General features: G+C 43.3%; 1 protein-coding gene across 1 annotated transcript in view; it reads left to right on the forward strand.

Moving 5' to 3' along the window:
- GARRE1 (granule associated Rac and RHOG effector 1) overlaps window positions 1–14859 on the forward strand; it is a 61145-nt gene that overhangs the window by 42916 nt on the left and 3370 nt on the right. Inside the window, exons 8-13 of the mRNA XM_058033893.1 lie at window positions 3516–3613; window positions 5714–5839; window positions 6312–7291; window positions 10534–10699; window positions 11983–12117; window positions 14100–14178. Of these exons, the coding sequence (XP_057889876.1) occupies window positions 3516–3613; window positions 5714–5839; window positions 6312–7291; window positions 10534–10699; window positions 11983–12117; window positions 14100–14178 (1584 nt within the window). The remainder of the gene's footprint in view (window positions 1–3515; window positions 3614–5713; window positions 5840–6311; window positions 7292–10533; window positions 10700–11982; window positions 12118–14099; window positions 14179–14859) is intronic.

Genomic DNA, 14859 nt, shown 5'->3' on the forward strand with positions numbered 1-14859 from the left:
TTAGGTGACCTAGACCTGCCATCCTAGCAAATTAAACCATGTGCTTTTAAAAGGTTCTCCAGTAATGTTGAATGATAAATTTGGAATGATGAATTTGCCAGATATTTCTGCTTTAGCATCCCTTTGATACTAGATATTAGATAGTCCCTTAATAGTAAATACCTGTGAGAGAAGTAGATTGAAGTTACACTGGAATTCAACTGACTGTTTATATAATGGTGGTATAGAATTCATAAAATCAGAGGTGCAGACCATGAGTGTCAGGACAGCAGTGCCTCTGCTGTCAGTCCTTCCTTCCTTCACTGAGACACAGGGGCTGAGGGCAGGGCAGGGCAGTGCTTTGGCTGAGAAGTTTTACAGGAGCCACAAGAAGGTGGTGGTGTTGTTTTTGCAGGGACAGAGAAACTGTAGAATAACAGAATTTATCAAATTTCTGCTTTGGTGTTTTGAAAGAAAATGTGTATTAAATACTAATAAATAGAAGGAGGGCTGGAAAAAGGATAGGGTTAAATGGGATTGTGCCTTCAGCTGCCACAGTTGGGGTGGGGTGCTGGGATCAGCAGTGAGGTGCAGGAAATGAGGCCAGGGAGGAAGGAGGTTCTCAGCAGCCCTTGGAGTGCTGTGTGTGAGCAGCTGTGGCTCCTGAGTGTCTGCAGGAGCAGAGCCTGGCAGGATGCTGCACCTTCCTCCATTTCCTTCCAGGGGTTTCAGTGCACACCCAGCTCCTGCCCCGGGGGGGTTTCAGGAGTGGCACTTTTGGAGTCAGGAATTTGGAAATCTGAAGTCCCCCAGTCTAGACAGAACGAGTTAGACCTGCTGCTAATGGGAGCACTGACATTCTTCAGATTTGTCATCACTTTTGGAGAGTGTCACTGTAAAACTTGCTTACACATTCTCCAAATGGCAGTGCTGAGCTATGGAGTTTCACTTGTGTTGTATCCTGAATGTCTCCAGAGATTTTTGCATGAACATCAGGTTCTGAAAGTGGCAGGCTTCTCTCTTCAAAGGCCCATCATGAGCTGTGCACATGCCAGAGGACCTGCAAGCCTGCTCCCCTTCATTCTCTCTTGGATTTGTTACAGTTCAGAAGGGAATGAGGGTTGAGGTTTTTCTTTACAAACTGTGTGCCGTCTTTTTTTTACAACATCCAGTTCTGCTTGTATGTAGCTTCATGCAGAGACAAGAAATTGTCCTTTGGGTCTTTAAAGGGTTCTTTGGGTGGAAGGCAGAGAGGAAGCACCTGTACAACAAGAACAATGCATGTCTGAGGTACAGGAAGCTGTTCTCCAAGCACCACCAGGCGGGGAGGGAGGATGTGTTCATTTGAAGTTTATTTTGTGAAGAAGGCAGATAAATGAGTCATGGCACAGTGTTATGTAGGCTTTGCTGTGCTGCTTTCAGATCCTGGGCTCTCTGCATTCATTCAAAATTGTGTGCATCTGTATCTTAAATGCCCAGCTGGAAAAAACATTCCTTGGCAGTCTCACTGCTTTTAGCCTATCCTGTGCCCTTGTGCCTTTTAAGAAGTGACTCATTAAGTGTGGAAAACACAATGAGTTGTGACTTAGTTTGCTTGGTTATTTTGGGCTGTAGTTTTTTAACATTAATAATTTGAAGTGCTGATTTTCAGTTCTTACCTTAACTTGTATGTAATAAGAATTGCATTTTGAGATTTGGGTCAGCTGATGAAATCTGCATGTCTGAATAAAAATAATGTACATTCAAATGGCTGAATTCAGAGGATGAGCAGAAATAAAACTTCCAATTGGCCTCATGCAGAGGTTAGCAGATAAAACTCTTTTTTTTGTGCAAGTAGGCATAGCAAACACCAACATGCATTGCAGGAACACTAAATCACCTAGCAAAGTTTAAATCCCAGATTCCTGACTCTGACAGATGTTGAGAAATGTGAAGCTTTTTGCAAAGGGAAGAAACAAGGGGAAGGAACACCCCAACAAAGCCTGGACCATGGGCACCAACCATGCACCACAGCCAGAACCTGACTCAGGCCTGCACAAATCAGAGTTTTACCTGACCTCAGGTCTGAGGCACAAACTCTATTTTTCTTGGGAGTTGATAACAATCACTCCTGAGTTCATTTCTCCTTAGCACAGTTATGAGGAGTGATCTGTTAACAATTATTAAGTGTTATCAGAGTCATAAATTACCCCTGCAATAGGACTGAATTGCAGATTAACAAATTAAATAAAACTGAAATATACAAACACCAAGAAAATACTGCTGGAATTGTCCTGTTACAAAATGAGAGGTATTTTCAAGGGTGGATGATGGTGTGGCCTTTTGTCACCATGCTTAGACATGTTTAAAATTAAATAAACCTGGGCAAAGGCTTAGAATCAACTGCAGGAAAAAGAAGGCCTTATGCTAAAATATTTGAAAGGTGGGAAATAATTATGTTCAAGGGTTATTTATGGTTTTGTTAAAGTGAGAGAGAAGAAACCCAGCATTTTGTTTCACATTTTTTCATACCCAGTAACAGACACCTGGTGTAGGTTGGGTGATGACAACAAAGTCAGTAATGTCCCTTGAGGCTGAGTTACACCAGGGGACTTCTGGCATTTCAGGGATAAATGGTGCAGCTGATCTGCCAGCCACTGAAGCACAACTGCTGACTGCTGCCAAAAAGCTGCTGTTTCAGCATGACCAAAATAGGAAATTATGGAAATGATCAAAAAGGCCAACCCACACAGCCTGGACAACAAGAGAAAGCACAAACCAAATATGGAACTTACTATCACTAAATTAAAGTGTCTTACTATCTTGCTTATCTTAAACTGTCTTACTGTCACTAAATTCAAGGCTAAATGAAGCTGAAGTGAATCCATTCCTTTTCCATTGCCTAAAAAGAAAGGTTCACAACACAGGGTTGGTCTTCAAGACTTTCCTCTTCATGTCTTCATGATGTCTTACAGGTGGCTCAGAATCCAACAAACTGAACAGTCACTCTTCTTCTCTTTATTTAATCAGGAATTAATAATAGTACAGTTTCATTAGGTAGAATAGAGAAATGTTGGTGTGGACTTTTATAACCTTAAAAGGAGGAGTTGTGTTATTTATTTTGAAGGGTTTCTGGCTGGATATTACTTGTCTATATCATACCATGCACTACAGTGAAATGATTTAAAACATTTTGCTGAGTAGGTGTTTGGGAGCTCCTAAAGTGTAGTAACTGTGCTAAGCTTCTCAAAAATACTGAGAACTGCCAGCAGAGAGGTGGAGCAGCTGGTAACAACATAGTGATGCATTACTACAGGGTGTAACTGAGAAGAACTGACTCCTTGAAATACAGGTTTCTGCACTAAACTGATTTTATGTTAAAATAGAAGTAAATTCACAATGATTTTGTGAGTTGGTTTGGTTTTATTTGGGTTGGTTTTTTTTTTTTTTTTGTACGTGTAGCATGACTGGGATGGGAGATTGTTAGAGTTTAACTACAGGGGTAATAAAATCATTAATCCTTAATTTTTTCCCTTTTATTTTATTTGATTTGCTAGGTGGTTGTGGACACGGCACAGATTGAAAATAAAGAAGCCTATGCTCCTCAGATAAGTTTAGAAGGATCAAGAATAGTGGTGCAAGTTCCATCAACGTGGTAAATAAAAATCTTGTACTGCAGATTGTGACTGGGGAAAATTGTTACAAATGGAGTAGAGAACATGCACAGTTATGGCACAGCTTCCTTAAGCTCCTCTGTCTGGACTGGTTGAACACCTCCACTGCTGACAGGCTCCTCTGTAGGAGACAAGGCAAGAGGGGCAGTGCTGGGGCACTGAGACTTGTAGGAAATGTAAAAGCTTGATGATAAAAGAGAAAGTTTCAAAAATAATAATCTGCCAGTACTGGTGTCATGTTCCAGCCTGGAGGTCCCAGCTGGAGCTCAGGGAGCCAAGAATTGGCTGAGTTAGTGTGAGAGCCTTTGCTGTTCCTTCACTGGGCTGATCTCTGGGTGGTCCTGTGAGCCATGGCCCTGTGGGCTCCTGGAGATGCTGCTCCTGCCAGTCCTGGTGTCTGCCTAGCAAAGGATGGTTGGCTGCAGCTTGGGAGGATTTCTGCTGCTCAGAGCAGTGGGAGCAGGAGGCAATGGCAGCTGTGGTCCCTAACTGGGAAGGAGGCAGTGTGACTGTTCACAGGGTCTTAGGGTGAGGGGAGAGATGGGAATGTTGACTCCATGTTCAGAAGGCTGATTTATTATTTTATGATATATATTATATTAAAACTATACTAAAAGAATAGAAGAAAGGATTTTATCAGAAGGCTAGCTAAGAATGAAAAAAAAAACCAGAATGATAACAAAGGCTTGTGTCTGACCAAGACAGTCTGAGCCAGCTGACTGTGACTGGCCATTAATTACAAACAACCACATGACACCAATCACAGATCCACTTCTTGCATTCCACAGCAGCAAATAACCATTGTTTACATTTTGTTCCTGAGGCCTCACAGCTTCTCAAGAGAAAAAAATCTTAAAAAAAAAAGACTTTTCATAAAATGTGTCTGTAACAAGGCACTGTTAGGAGTTTCAGTACAACACATTTGATTCACAGGACTCCTCCCAGAGACAGCCAGTGCCTAATGGTGCTGCTGGCACGGCCCGGGGTGAGGAGAGCCCCGGTGCTGTGTGCAGAAGGAAGCAAGGCAGGAAGGAGTGTCCCGGGGCAGGGGAGGAAGAGAGGAGAGGAAGGGATGTATATGTGCATGGATGGTGTGTGCCCCGGGGAAAGGAAGGAAGGAGTGTCCTCGTGGTGTGTCCTGGGGGAGGGAAAGAGGGAAGGGAAGGAAGGAATGTATGTATGCATGGTGTACGTCCTGGTGCTGTGTCCCGGGGAAAGGAAGGAAGGAAGGAAAGGAAGGAATGTATGTATGTATGGTGTACGTCCTGGTGCTGTGTCCCGGGGAAAGGAAGGAAGGAAGGAGTGTCCCTGTGCTGTGTCCCCGGGGAAGGGAGGAAAGGAAGGAAAGGAAGGAATGTATGTCTGCGTGTGTGGTGTTATGTCCTGGTGCTGTTTGCCGGGGGAAGGAAGGAAGGAGTGTCCTAGGGGGAGGGGAAGAAGGAAGGAGAGTGTCTGTGAGTGTGTCTGTGAGTGTGTGTCTGTCCGTCTGTCTGTCCGTGTCCCGGAGCTCCGGAGTGTCCGCGCTGCCGGGGGCAGCGCCGCCTGCTGGCGCTGGGCGGTACCGCGGGGGGCACGGCCCGAGCCCCGGTGCGGCTCAGGGACCCTCGGCCCGCGCTGGGGGATGTGTGAGCCACCACTGGGGTGTGGGAGCCATCACTGGGGTGTGGGAGCCATCACTGGGGTGTGGGAGCCATCACTGGGGTGTGGGAGCCATCACTGGGATGTGGGAGCCATCACCTGCCCCACACGGACCCAGGTGTGTGCGGGATTGTCTCAGGCTCCTGCCGTGTTCCAGAAAGGAGTGTTGAGTTGAGTGTTGTGTGTTCTGTGTTTGTTGCTGTTCCTGCTACAGAGCTCTTGTCAGTGATGGGTTCAGAACACTGTACTGCTGAACCTCACAGTTAGGTTAGCTCTGTTCCACAGCAGGCAGAGCTCAGGCTGCAGCCCAGGAACCACCAGGCATTCCCATGTGTTCTGCAGGAGTGCAGCAATTGGCCTTCTGTATTCTGACTGATGTGGTAGAATTGTTCAATGTAAAAAAATGAGCATTGTGATTTCTAATTTAAACTTAATGATGACAGGTGTCTGAAAGAAGATCCAGCAACGATGTCTTTGCTACAGAGGAGTCTGGATCCAGAGAAAACTTTGGGGCTGGTGGATGTGCTCTACACTGCTGTGTTTGATATACACAGGTGGAAGGAAGGAAGGTACATCTCTTTTCTAGTTCAAACTAAGCTGTTGTCATTGAATAATCTGTGCTGAGGGGTTTGATAGTGCCAGCTCATCAGAAGGGAAAACAGGAATCAGACTGAGAGTGAGGCACTGTTAATCCCCACAGATACCTTCTGGGTACATCCAGAGATGCAGGAGACTGCTTAAAACCAAACCAGCAGCATATCCAAGGGTTAGAAAGTATTTGCTTCTCTCTTACAAAAACACTTGATTTATATTAAATCGGTCTCCATTTAGGTCTTGAGGCACAACTAAAATTTAAGGAGTGGAAAGTATTGCAAATATGAGGAATAATTTGCTTTGTTACCCTAAGAAGTAGCTGGTGGACTTGACAGTCCTTGGTGTTGTTTCTATATTTGAGCTATTACTGAAATACACGTTTTCCCCCAAAGTACAAACTCAGTTATGTTTCAGGTGGTTTGACATACATGTTTTTTGTTGATGCAGGGAGCAAGCTTTGCCTTGTATCCAGATCCAGTTACAGCGTGAAATCTCAGAGTTTGGGAGCCAGGTTGACATGCCAGCGGGGAACGGAAGCAAATCTTCAGGGGGTCTGCAAAAGACATTTTCCAAACTGACTTCACGGTTTACAAAAAAAACTTCCTGCACCAGTACAAGTAACACAGGGAGTTACTCAATCCCCAACACACCTTCCAAAAACGTCTTCATAAGTTCCAGCTCAGAGGAGAAAGCTAAGATGCCCTCGGCCGTGGACGCGCGGCTGCAGAACATCCTGAGCATGGGGAGCTTCCCTCGGAGCGCCGACGCCCTGCAGGCGGCGCAGAGCTCAGCCAGCCCGCTGGCCAACGGCTTCCTCGGGGACAGGAGGGACAGCTTCTTCAAAGCAGATGATGGCAAGGATGACAAAGGTATGAATTTACCAACTGACCAAGAAATGCAGGATGTTATAGATTTCTTGTCTGGTTTTAACATGGGCAAATCCCAGCAGACTTCTCCGATGGTGAAAAGAAGGAACTCTGTTGCGTCCTCTACAGCAGCAGAGCAGAAGTCAGGAGCGGTTCAACAGCAGCCACAGTCTGTGTCTCACACCCCACTGCATCCTCCTCAGCAAGGCTTGTCCCAGCAGCAGTCCCAAAAGCAGCAAATGCAGTATTACCAACACCTGCTTCAACCTATTGGACCACAGCAACGTGTACCTGCCAAATGGCTCAGTAATTCTTCACAGCAGCAAGCTCCGGCTGTTGGAGCTGGGTTGTCTCATATAAATCAGTGGAACAATCCTGGTTTTTCAGATTTAAGCTCTGATTTGTACAGCTTGGGTCTTGTCAGCACCTATATGGACAATATGATGGCAGAGATGTTAGGACAGAAACCACAAGGACCTAGAAACAACACGTGGCCAAATCGTGACCAAACTGATGGAGTGTTTGGGATGTTGGGAGAAATCCTGCCTTTTGACCCTGCAGGTGTGTGTCTTTTCCTTTATTATGCTTTTTGTAAGGGTTCTTTGTAAAAGAATTCTGTGAATATTGCTGGTAATAACTGTCATTTCCCTGTGCTCACTGGATGTAAGGGTGCTGACCAGTGCAAGCAGGGATTTGTGTGTGTGCTAATTTGCTTTTTTAACAGAAGATGATCTGAAAACTCATTGATAACCAAGCATGGGAACCAATTTCTTGTTTCTTGTACACTTGTAGTAGTCAGACCTTTCCCATATGGAGCACACCAGAGTACTGAAAAGATACTCACAGATGATGTTCCTCCTATACTTAGTTTGTAAAATTGTTCAAAACAAACTCTTGAACTCAGGTGTGTTCCCTCTCCTCAAAATTATTCTTCCTGCTCTTTAGCAGTCTTGTAAGCTGGAGATACAGCTGGGTTGCATCTTTCCCATATCCCCACATTTTCCATCCATTGCTCCCCAGTTCCCTGGGAGTCATACTGGTTCCTGTTCTACAGCTGGTTCTGCAGTGAAAAGTTTGGATGTCAAAAGATTAGAGACTAAAGAGCAAGTGCCATGAGGTTTGCCATATGTGTTTAAACCACCAATAAATTGTAAATATAGATGAATTGAGATAAAATTTTAGAGTCATAAACAAACATCTACAGACAAGAAATTGACTGTGGAATTTAAGAGGAGATGAATCCCCATGTGGGTCATTGGCTTGAGAGCTGGACTTGATGATCCTTGTGGGTCTCTTCCAACACAGATATTCTGTGATTGTGTGATTCTGATGGTGGCATTAAGAACAACTTTCACAGCTGCTACCTTGTAAATGTAACTTCTGTTGGGCTGGAACACAGCTGCAGGAATGTTGGAGTGTGCATTTATGGCAGCTGCCTGAGGGAGGAGCAGAGAACAGGGAAACCTTTTATCAAAGCAGGGCTCAGTTTCCCGGGCTCATTGCGCTCGTCTGTGTTTGGAATGTGTGGGTGTCTCAAACCAGCTCCTTTGACTCATAATTATGATAGTTATTTTGTCAACTTACTTGATTAATTAGTGGAGTTTCTATGGCAAAAATAGCCACCATAGTTACGTTGTTGCTTAATAAGTGTAAGTCTGAATTAGCATCACCTTAGTTAAACAGACTTAGGGTATAGACTTAAGGATTATCACAGCCTCTAAGGAAGGACAGAATTATTCTCAGCAAGCACTAAGCCCATGTGTGTGTGGGAAAAGAAAGCAGGTATGCAGAGGACTGACATTCTCAGCATTGAAAATCCATTCTATTTCTGTAGTATTTTCCTTTAGCTGTACAAAAAACTCCTTGTGTTGTTCCATTTGATGAATGTCAGGGATGTAGAAAGTGGTACCTGGAAAGGTGACTTACTCAAGGTCCATAAATGGTGCTCAGTGGATTGATACACACTTCTGTGGTTCTGTTAGTGATAAGTAAAAACAGTATTTTTCACAGATCTGGCATTTAAAAAACAAAAATCAAACAAAAATCCTTCTAACTGAATACTTTTCCACTAGAAAGAACTTTTCTTCATAGAACTTGCCAGGTTGAGCTGTGGTGTAGAAATCTGCATTTTAAGCTTTAGTGTTGTACAAAAAGCTGTAAACCAGAACACTTTTTCATTTCCAGGGTTTCCTAGGACTGTACATTTCTCATTTGAAACAAAACACATTACTTTCTTGATAAGTACTTTTAGAGTCTTAAAATGATGTCTCTCCTCAGATGCAAAACTGCTGATTAAGAATTTATAAAATTGAAATTTATGGCTTTTTATGTTGAGGACCTAGCTAGTCCCAACAATGTATTTTGTAGTATTTAGTCATCACTAAGAACCTGATGAAGGAATGTTGCAATAAGAACTAATAGAAGGAATGTTGGTAACTCCAGTCTTTTGGAGTAAAAAACTATCTGATAAAAACCTGTTCACCTGATGTTTTCAGTGAGGTAAAAATTAACATAAGCTTCTATTTTGAATATTATCAGCACTTTAGAACTTAATGATGTCTACAGGTAAAAAAGCCTGGATGTCCTTCAGAATCCATCTAGACTCTATTCTTAGATCTGAGGAACTGTCTGGCTTCCAGCCTCCTCTTAAATAGACATAAAGGTATTTCAGAGGGAGAACAGGCACCACTGGGGATGTTTTGTTCCTAGATAGCTCTCAGATAGCCCTTGCTTAGTAAAGAAGGTAGAGAAACAAAGTTTTCTTCACTGTCTATTTAATTTGCATTCAGCAAAACATTGTGGAGGTCTTTTCTGGATGTGCCAAATGAGAACTAGGAAACACATCTTCCAAATGCAATAATTGAATGTAGGGAGGTGTCAGGTGAAAGATTTCTGCTTTGTGAGCTGTGCAGGATTGCTGGATGTTCTTCAGTCTTCACTCCATCTCCAGCTGAGACTGGCAGGCCAGCAGCTCAGTACTTCCCACTGCAATTACTGTGCATTTAGTCTAGACATTTTCCATAAATCCAGTCAGATTGCCAAGTTTTTTTCTCAGAGAAGAAAAAAAAAGTCAAAAGAAAGAGAAGCTGTGGAAACTCAGTTAGTGACTCATTATCAGCAGTCTTTTGAATACAGCAATTGCTTGCTCTGAGCAGTGGAGCATTTGAAACACTTTTGGATTGAGGCTTTTGCTGTGTCTGCTCAAGAGTGTGCTTATTTCTTATTGGATACTTGGGACACAAAAAGCATGTTGAGAATGGAAGAATTTTTAAATTACTGCTTTTTTTTTGTAAATATAATTCTTATTTTGAGATATTTTGTAGTCAGAATCTGAATGTTTTCAGAATTGTCTCATCCTTATAGGAAGGAGGCAGTTTTGGTGCTCTTGTGTTCCAGTATGATCCGAGCAGGCTCACAGCATAGCTGGAAACCATGTTGCACTCTGGTATCAACTACAGTAACTGTTCTGTTGTTTTTCACCTGTGTGGATAAATGTCCAGTGTCCATTTCCTCAGTGTCTGGATATTGGACCTTTCAGCATAGACACCATCATAGTACAAACACAATTTCCCTGATGGAATGCAAGGGGCAGGTGTACTTCCATGTTATAACTGTTATCCACCGTGGATGCTGTGTAACTCATCTTTGTAAAACTTTGTAAAACTTTCTTCACTGCTCCATGCAGACCCATCCACTGCTGGCTGCCATTTGTCAGCAGGGAGGAAATTACTGTGGTGTGGGGTATGATCAGACCTGAAGCATTGGAAGTGTCAGCAGTGGATTTGTTGGTTTCTTTCCCTCAGTTGGCTCTGATCCAGAGTTTGCTCGCTATGTGGCTGGGGTGAACCAGGCTATGCAACAGAAGAGGCAAGCGCAGCACGTCCGGCGCCCGAGCACGGCGCGCGCCAACTGGCCCCTTCCTGATGATCCCCACAAAACCTGGCCCTTCCCTGACTACTTCACAGAGGGGTAAGAGACTGCACAGGCTGCATGCTTTTATTGTGGGACTTGATTTTGCACCCAGACGTGGCAGAATGTGGGAATACTGGGGGCTTTTCAGTTGCTGCAGCATCTGTGAAAGCTGCACTCCACTGTTGAGAGTGAGCAACGTGACCCTGCCTGCTCTGCTGATCCAAGGCACTGACATGCTTGATGCCATCCTTAGAGTGGCATGGATACTGACTGGGACTCCCACAGAGGAAATAAGGAATCTATAGCACAGATGTATTCAGGAGAGTTTTCTTTGAGTGTTTTAAAAACAGCTTTAAGACCTAGTTTTGATGAGAAGTGATGCTGTCAAAGTTGTAGAGCGGATAATTATTAATTTCCCAATTACACTGTGGGCCCTCAAGCAGCCATCAACAAAGAGTGTGTTAAAGCTCTACACTACAAAAGTATAAGAACTTTATGACTCCCTCCCCACAACAGGCTAACCTATATTTAAATAGGAGAATTAATGCTAGAATGAGTAACCAGGGTCCTCCCTCTACGACGCAAGCTTACATCCATACATTATTAACAAATCACCAATATGCACAAATCAAACAAGCAGAATATTAAGTATCTTAATCTGACAGAGGAGCATCCATTAAGAAAGATTAAAACCTGTAAAACAAAAATAAGGAATCTATAGCACAGATGTATTCAGGAGAGTTTTCTCTGAGTACTTTGAAAACAGCTTTAAGACCTAGTTTTGATGAAAAGTGATGCTATCAAAGTTGTGGTGCCTGATTGAAATCAGTTTTCCAGATTTTAGCCACTTAATCCTGCTACTAAAAGGCAGGTACCTCACAGCAGGTACATTTGTAGTTTTTAATATCTTCCAAGTCATAACTATTTACTACACAAGAAGTGTTTCAAGATTCTGTCCATTTGTCCATAATGTAAAAGCAGTGAGTATCTGGTGTAAAACCAGTATGGATATGTGTTCTAGCTCAGTTTTGCAGTGAAAAAGTCAAGTACTTAGTGATTCCAAACCCAAGCATCACTTGTTTCTCCTTCCTGAACAGGAGAGGTGCTTCTAATTGATGTAATTATTGTAGTTATATGTATATAAAGAGGCTGTAACAGCCAGAGCAGTTAATGTGACCACTCAGAACTAGTGGAAGTACCTGTATTACTGGCACATTTTACCAGTTGCTGAAATGTTGTGCTCTGAGGTATCACCTGTGACAAAGATTCAGCACAACTGTGGCACACAGTCTGGACAGGCACAGTAAATACAAGGACTAATCCAACTTTCTGTCTTGCAGTGATGTGACAAACAGCTGGTCTGGTACTCAAGGAGACTCTGCCAGCTCAAGCGATGAGACCTCCTCAGCTAACGGAGACAGTTTGTTCTCCATGTTCTCAGGGCCAGACCTCGTTGCTGCTGTAAAGCAGAGGAGGTGAGCAAAATGAACAGCAATGGACCACTTTGTAAGATTCCTTTTGTTTATATGTAATTTCATTTGAGTAGCAAAGGAAATACCTGGAAATGAGACAAGTCTCCCCAAAGATGAGTTTGTGTGCTACACTGGTGATGTGAGCTGTATTAGCAGCTTTCTCCTTGTACAAACCAGCACTGTGCAAACAGCCAGCCCTTCACTGAGGTCACTATGGCATGAGAGGGCCCTCCTGCATGAGAGTTCTCCTTTGGATACCATTTCCTGGGGCTTTATGAGATCCTCACTGGTTCTGTGGAGTGCCTGGCTGCAGCTGGGCCGTGCCTTTGGGTGGCTTTGGGTGCCTTGGCTGCAGCCCTGGCACTGGGGAGAAGCTGCTGCTGACCTGGTGTGCACCTCTCACCTCAGTGCTGCTGTTCTGGGAGTGGGAAATCCACCCTTGCTTAGTTCTCTGTGTCTCACAGCAGGAAGAGGAGGCCAAATTGCCTTTGTAAATAATTTCAGTAATGGAAAAACCAAGCCAGGATTTTCAGCTGTGAACAGGCCACTTCTATCAGTAGTGTGAATTACAGCAATTCTGCTTTTCTAAAGGGCTGGAGGCTCGGTGTCTTTGGAACCTCAGTGATTGCACAGCAGAGGGTAGTCAGAACAATAGTAACAAAAGGAACAAGATGAAGCATGAATACCGACCCAATTCCAACCTGGAATTGTTCTCTCAAACTATTTTTCAGTCTTTTCTAAAAATTAAATAAGTGGCCAAATATTTGTTTACAGTCACAGAGTCATTTGGAGTCAATACATAGATACAAGATTGTCTGTCTGCTTTTTGGTGAATGAAAAAAGTCAGTGCCAGTTTCTCACAAATTCTACCTGGATAGCTATTTTTGTATGCATTACCAGAAAGGGATAAGAGTAGCTACTTTCTGAATCTTTACACTTAGCCAAGACTCCATAGGGAGGGAACAAAAACTGAGCTTCAATGAATGCTAAATTGAAATTAATGGGAAAGAGCCATCTATAAACAGTCACAGAAAAAGTAGTAATTACTTGTTTTTTACAAAAAAGCAGGAGGGAAGGAAAACAAACACATAAGGGTGATTTATGTCACCAGTAGATAGCTGGAGACTGATCATGGAGCAAGAAGGAAAGCCTGTGGTTTATGTAGTGCTCTGAAGGGCAGAAGAAAGTGCCCAAAGAGGGTGCTTCACTGCCCAAAACCTCAGCTGAAGTCACAGTACTGCTGTCTCCTGTTACCTGTAGGAAGAGCAGTGTTCTGTAGATCAGGCCTGACAACAGACCAGAGCTAAAGCTGGGCACTAAGAGGAGGCAGAAGGGCTGCTGACCTATGGGAGCCTGATTGGAGCATGCTGATTGTGGTTTTTACAAAAAGGATGAAATAAAAGATTCTGCTTTAATCTAAACCCACGCCCTTAATCACTCCTCCTAAAAAAACCCCAACCAATCAAACAAAAAAGACCAAAAAATCCAAGCAAAAAAATCTTCCAGAATGCACATATAGTCAAGGACTTCTATTTGATAACTAGGTATTAGGTCACAAATTTAAACTGAAGGTAGAACATTTTTCTTCAGTAAAATTAACTGTGCTTCAGCAGATGTTTCACTTCCTCAAGTGGTGTTTTGCCTTATCTGTAAGGTTATTTCAGAAAAGATACTTTAAAAAACCCAAAAGAAACCTAGCCATAAGAGCAAGTAACAGAAGTAAAAACACAGTTTCTGGCAGATTTCTTGAAAGTGGGCAAAAGCTTCCTTTCACCTCTACAGAAATTTTGAATCTGTAGCTCCAAGAACCACTGCGTTGTCATGTCCCTGACAGTTTCTGTATTGTTGCTTTTACCTGTACTGAACGAAAAGTACATGAAACCAGATGTTTCTGAAAACAGTGCTGTAGGCTGATCTGTGCCAGTGGCAGATTAATGAGGGTGACTCATTTAAACCAACAAGTCAGCGTCTGTCTCTTCCTGCAGAAAACACAGCAGTGGTGAGCAGGAGCCCAGCACGCTGCCATCGCCTCCCCTGCTCTCTGCAGCAGATGACCGCAGTCAGGTGAGCTCAGCCGGGCTTGGCTCAGTCCCTTCCTCTGCTGGCACCTGGGGTGGGTGTGCATGAGGCAGTCAGCTGGGAAAGCATCTGCATCTCCAGATTGCTTACTTCACTGAAAACCTAAACCACCTGCACTCAAGGAGCGTGAGGTGCTTTTGTCAGCCACCAAACTTAATATATTAAAATTGGAAGTCATTTACGTAAATGGTTTTTAATGGGCAGATTTTTAAGAATTGAGAGTGCTATATGTAGGCATCAGTTTGGCTTTCGTCACAGACATCTTTTATGAAAATCCTTTTTTAAGGATTTTTCCTCTTGAGAAGCTGAGAGGCCTCAGGAACAAAATGTAAACAATGATTATCTGCTGCTGTGGAATGCAACAGGTGCATCTGTGATTGGTCTCATGTGCTTGTTTCTAATTAATGGCCAATCACAGTCAGCTGGCTCGGACTGTCTGTCCGTGCCACAAGCTTTTGTCATCATTCCTTCTTTTCTATTCTTAGCCAGCCTTCTGATGAAATCCTTTCTTCTATTCTTTTAGTATAGTTTTAATATAATATATATATCATAAAATAATAAATCAGCCTTCTGAAACATGGAGTCAGATCCTCATCTCTTCCCTCATCCTCAGACCCCTGTGAACAGAACACCGTCACAGGCTTTCAAACATAAACTAATCTTGTG

This window comes from Melospiza georgiana, chromosome 14 (assembly GCF_028018845.1).
Source record: "Melospiza georgiana isolate bMelGeo1 chromosome 14, bMelGeo1.pri, whole genome shotgun sequence".
NCBI lineage: Eukaryota > Metazoa > Chordata > Aves > Passeriformes > Passerellidae > Melospiza > Melospiza georgiana.